General features: G+C 44.4%; 1 protein-coding gene across 1 annotated transcript in view; it reads right to left on the bottom strand.

Annotated features, from left to right (window-relative positions):
- HEY2 (hes-related family bHLH transcription factor with YRPW motif 2) overlaps positions 1-5,410 on the bottom strand; it is a 10,025-nt gene that overhangs the window by 3,808 nt on the left and 807 nt on the right. Inside the window, exons 2-4 of the mRNA XM_010140545.1 lie at positions 4,641-4,719; positions 4,459-4,542; positions 1,746-1,827 (exon numbers count right to left, since the gene is read on the bottom strand). Of these exons, the coding sequence (XP_010138847.1) occupies positions 1,746-1,827; positions 4,459-4,542; positions 4,641-4,719 (245 nt within the window). The remainder of the gene's footprint in view (positions 1-1,745; positions 1,828-4,458; positions 4,543-4,640; positions 4,720-5,410) is intronic.

Raw genomic sequence — 5,410 nt, forward strand, 5'->3', positions numbered from 1 at the left:
CAGCTTGCCCAGCCACAGCCAGAGGCGGGGGCTCTGCTGACACCTCTCTCCATCTGGCAGGTCCCATCCCAGGTACTTCATCCCCTGCCCCACTAGCTGGGCCACCTGACCTGAACCAGTTATAAAATAATCCCTCACAGCCTTTTTTCGGGCAGAGAGTCAGGGAAAGGAGAATTCCTACTAAATTAGGCTTCCTATCGTGTTTACTGCCAGGCCCTCCCACCACCGATGCAGACATTGGAGGAGCGGGAGCTGCTGCAGCTTTTCAGAGGAACAACGTGCAGCGCAAAGCGGGGTCAGGTTGGGACAGCTGAGCTGCACATCGAAACAACCAGCACTTGCTTCCCGCAGCAGCCGAGCTGCTGATCCCATGCTCACTGTGAGACAGAGCTCGTGGAAAGCCAGCACGCAGCCACACACTTAGGATCTGAATTCGAACTGCACAAGCATGACCAATTCTGGCATTTCACAGCTTCCAAGAGCAAAGCTTCACCAATTGAACGGTGCTTTCAAAAGGACTTCTTTTTTTAATTTTGCACATTTTCCAAGGAATCAAGAAGCATGTTTGTTATACAATTCCCTTCACCTCTTATAAAACAAGTTACCTGTAAATTTTGTTTAAATGGATGCCTAGCAAAAGCTTCTTAACACCTAGAAAACACGTATGTCAGATAAGCATTTATTTTCACAAATAACTATAACCATCTGTGGATAAGTATGCAGTGATAATAAGTTGAGTTCTGTCATCATTGTAAGGAGCAATAATTCACTCATGGGCTAAAAGCTTTTGAGTTTAATCAAGTAAGGGAGAGAGAGAAAGAGCAGCGACTGCCTCTTTTCTAGCCTTTACCTCTGTGGCAGAATGGGTCAAAGAAAAATCGGCTGGTCTCCATTGCACCAATTGAACCATAACCACAGTCGGAGCACAGGATGTGGGACTGCACTTACAGAAGACCAGTGAGTTTTTCACTCCAAGTAAGTTCCAAAATGATGACTACACAGAATACCTCGTGGGTGGCTGAAATCATTTGGCCTCCAGCCTTGGGACAGTCTGCTTGCACAAGCGAGGTACGCTTGACTCCCGGCCATCAGCTGATCTAGTGGGTCAGCCAGTGCAGCCGCTGCATCACGCCAGCACCCACTCCCAGGGAGCTACCAGACCTCTGACACACAAATATAGCACTTAAATTGGAGCGGTGAGCACTGCCAGCTGCTGGCCCGTCTGCTTCATCAGATACCTGGAGCTGCACAGAGCAAGACTGGGTCTTGTTCCGGTAAACGAGACAGTCTAACCTGGCATTCAAAAGTCTTTTCAGAACAAAGAAAATACATAAACAATAATGAAAGTTTCTCGCTGTCCACTTCCTTCGGTGTAGCTGCTGGATAACAGGTTTAGAATCGGTTTTGTGCTACACAATTGTTGCCACAAACCTCCTGTTTATGTTTGGTGTTTGTGTATTTGTTTTGCCTCCCCAAGCAGATTTCAGTGCTCTTTGGAAACCCCAAACAAATCTCTGACTGGGCTGCCTGTGAATGAAGCCTTTACTCCCACAGTGTTATGAAAGCAAACACAAGCCCAGGGTCAAGTACTTCTTTTGTCCCAGTAGTTCTTTCCCACGAGTTCAATCCTGCCATTAGCATTGATTTCCACTCCTTTAATGTGGAAATGCCTATCACAGCTCCTCAAAGCACCTTTTTTGCTGAGACTTCCCCAAATATTAGAAAAGAAACCTCCATCTCCTTACCTTTACCTCCTGTTGCCTGCAGCATCTTCAGATGATCCACTGTCATTTGCAGTATTTCCGCTTTTTCTAATTTAGCAGATCCCTTTGAGATAAGAGACTCAAATAAATAAGGGCTTAGGAATACTACAATCTTTAATTTTATATACTTTCAACAGAGCTCAGCCTTATGGTTTCAATTTCCCCTATCATTAGAACATTCTCAACTTAATTCTTTCATGAGCATCTGCCTCCCAGACCTTCTCTAAGGACTAGTGCCATCTCCTCTCTAGCGATACAAGCAGCAGCAGAATTTTGCCTTACTAAGCCTATAGCTCAGCGTAGCTCGCGCATGGAAGATAGCATAGCGATGACCTCTTCATGAAACAAGATAAATACGTAACATTCAGGAGTTTCTCTTTAAAAACAAAGACAAACTGTGAGCTGGCAGGACAGGTCTGAAGTTAAGGATGAAGACCCTGATGTAACATTTCTCTTCTTCCTTTACCAGCAGGTGTCTCTGTGGACACACACCCGGCAGCATCTGCATTCTTCACTCCTGCTCGTTTTCCATATGTCATCTGGCTGCCGAGTATTCTATTCTCATTCGCGACTGAAAAAACAACCCCACCATCCATGGTATTTTAAGGTACCGAGAGGCTTAGTTTGCAGCGACACTAAGCTGAACACTGTGAAAAAGAGTTTAGCTCCTCCGTCAATAAAAATCAGTAAAAGTCTGTTACTGAGGGCGGCTCACAGAGCTACAGTAGGTGCTGGAAAAGCGTACAATACAACTCCAAAGGTAGTATTAATATATTAATCAATAAGTAAAACTATTTTGCACAGTAGCATTCCCTTCGATACCTGGAGCACGCCCGGACGACCAAGCTGACCATGCAAATGTTATTCCAGTGTAAGAGATCATCCCTTGGCATGAGCTAAAATGAGGGCCGCACAAGCTGTGCCCACAAGTGGATTGCGTCCTCCAAGCCAAATTTTTCTCCAAGTTATCATCCGGGCTGTCCTGCAGCCTCAGCTGGCTTTGCCCAGGTCACACGCATGCAAGTGAGGTAAGAATCACACTTTCCCCCTCCTCCAGCTTGGCCAGTGCTGACCTCCGTGAGGGACTGGGGAGCAGAGCTGGGAGGGAGGGAGGCGGAAGCTCAACTGAACATTCAACTTGGAAATGTCAGTGAGCTGAATGTCAAGGAGCTGGGAGAGGAGCGACAACTCTGTCCCTGGCATATCAGAGAGAAACGGTGGAGCTTTCTGAACAAAACACAGCATGCAGCAGTTTTCACGCCAGTAAGTTTTTTTTTTCAATTTGCTTATTGGTGAATCCCTTGCACAACGGTTGGTGTGCATGTGAATTTTTGGTCAGAATTCCCTCTTTTATATGCAATTACATCCTGGAGTTTTCTCAGACTTCATCTTTTCCATAGTCACAGCACAGGCAGTCTCAGCGAGAGTGACTAATCACTAAAAACTGCCTGGTGCTGGGTGATTTCCAAAGGCTCTGTAGGATTTGTTTTATAATGCTTGTGGTTTTCAAGAAGTAAACAATAACAGGGGACAAACGACCGCTGTCTCTTGCCCCTGTTTTTCTAGCTGAAAATACCCCTGGCACTCCCTTCTGCCAGAACCTACATGAGGGCACAGGGACAGCTACTGGTTATTAAAAGCATATTGCAGGTGACAGGAGTGATGCTGTCACCATGATTGCAAGATTTTAAGTTTCTTTTAATCTTTGGTTCAGAGCAGGGATGTAACAGGCCTGATGTGGTGTGGTGTGGGCCACGCAGTTGCCACTGACATTCAGCACCTCACGATCCTGCTCAAACTTTACTTTCTCGTTTTTATTTCACTGTTACAAGGAAGTCAAGTTATTCATTTTCAGTTGGTTCCTTTTTATTGAAATGCAGTCTCAGTTGCATGTATCCACAGACCGTCAGATACCTCCAGCAAAACAGGAAAAAGGCTAAATATTGAAGCAAAGCTCAAAAACTAAAAATCAAGGTGTGGAAAAGTAAATAAATAATTTCATTTGAGTAGCACAAACAAAATGGCCTTTTTTACAGGGCAGATTTTATTCTAAGCTTTTGATGTTATTTCATGACCAAGGAGATGAACCAAAGTTAGTGGGATCCTTCCAGCCTTCCCACTAATACTTTGTCTCTGAAAGTCTTTGAAATATCACTGACTTAATGTGACACGGGCCTATTCCTCCTCCTCTAAAGAGTCATTTTTAAATGTGAATAATCCAGATTGCCTGTTCCATTTTCAGGAAATGGGATTGATTAGTTAGAAATTGAAATTATAGACTGAAAGACAAAGGTTTCTTGAAATAGGGGCAAAGGAGGTCATATGTAAAGATTTAGAACAAAGGCTAATGGACCTGCAAGGTTTGGGGAAGCAGTGTTTGGTTGGTTTTGTTTGTTTGTTTTTTTAATGTGGACTACAGCACATTTTTAACAAAACTGCTACTGGAATTCATTGAGAGAACAGAGGCAACATGAGCACAGTTACCCTGAAGGGAAAAACAAGCCAAAGAATGGAAATGTTTTTCAGCATTATAATGAATTATGTTTCTAATAGTTTTGCCACAAGAAAGCGTTTTATTGAAATGGCTGCTTTGTGCCAGATCAGGACACACACAATATTATTTTAACAAGTTTTACAGGAGAACTAACATTGCCAGATGAGATACAGAATTTAAAAAAGAAAAAAAAAAGCTTACTTGTTTTTCAAAAGCAGTTGGCACAAGCCGTCTCAGCTCTGATAAACTGTTATTTATACGATCACGGCGCCTTTTCTCTATAATCTATTCCCAAAAACAAAACAAACCACATTAAGTTTACAAGTGTTGAAGGGCAAAATCACAGCACACATGCAGACTGCCACACAGAAAGAGCAACGTACCCCTCTTCTTTTCTTTCTGGCCATAATCTGAGATGTCGTTGTTGGGGAATTTGATCGCATGACAGAACTATTACTTTGCCTGTGAAACAATAAAAGTATGTCAGGTGTTGCTCAACTTGACGCTGCTCTTTGAAGACACCTTAGGTCACCACATTAAGTTTGCACAGTTCTTCTCACGCTGTTTTCAGGTGTAGGAGATGTGCTTTGCACTGCACAGTATTTTTAAAGAGAGAGATGTGTTTTATTTTTTGATGGCCGCAGCACATCTCTGGAACTGTCAGAGCACTCTTGGAAATGAAGTCCCTTTTCGACATCTCACTGCCCCTCTCAGCTGACTGCGTTTTCATTGCACATCAAGCTCTGCCTACCAGACAGGAGCTGAAGAACCGAGCCCAAACCCACGTGAACCACCTCTACACACTAACCACAGTGCCATGATACCACCCAGCCTCTGCCTGGCCTTTCGGGTTTTGATATTTCTGCCCATGGCCGCAAGAGTCGGTAGATGCTCAAATGCAAAGCCGAGAGCAGGAGTCAAAATCCACTTGTAGAATTAACATGTAGAACCCACGAATAGGAAAAGGCTTTCATTTCATGACGAGCGAGCGAAAAAGTCCAGTAGCTTTTAATACTCATTTAGCCACCGATGCGGACAAGTCGGGGCTGCGGCGCATATGACTCTTAAGTGACGAGGCCACCTTTTGAGGGCGAGCACGGAGCCTCCGGCCCGCCGCCACCATGGCTCGCCCCCGGTTTGCACTTCAGGTCTG

The sequence above is a fragment of the Buceros rhinoceros genome, unplaced genomic scaffold, assembly GCF_000710305.1.
Source record: "Buceros rhinoceros silvestris isolate BGI_N320 unplaced genomic scaffold, ASM71030v1 scaffold5607, whole genome shotgun sequence".
Taxonomy (NCBI): domain Eukaryota; kingdom Metazoa; phylum Chordata; class Aves; order Bucerotiformes; family Bucerotidae; genus Buceros; species Buceros rhinoceros.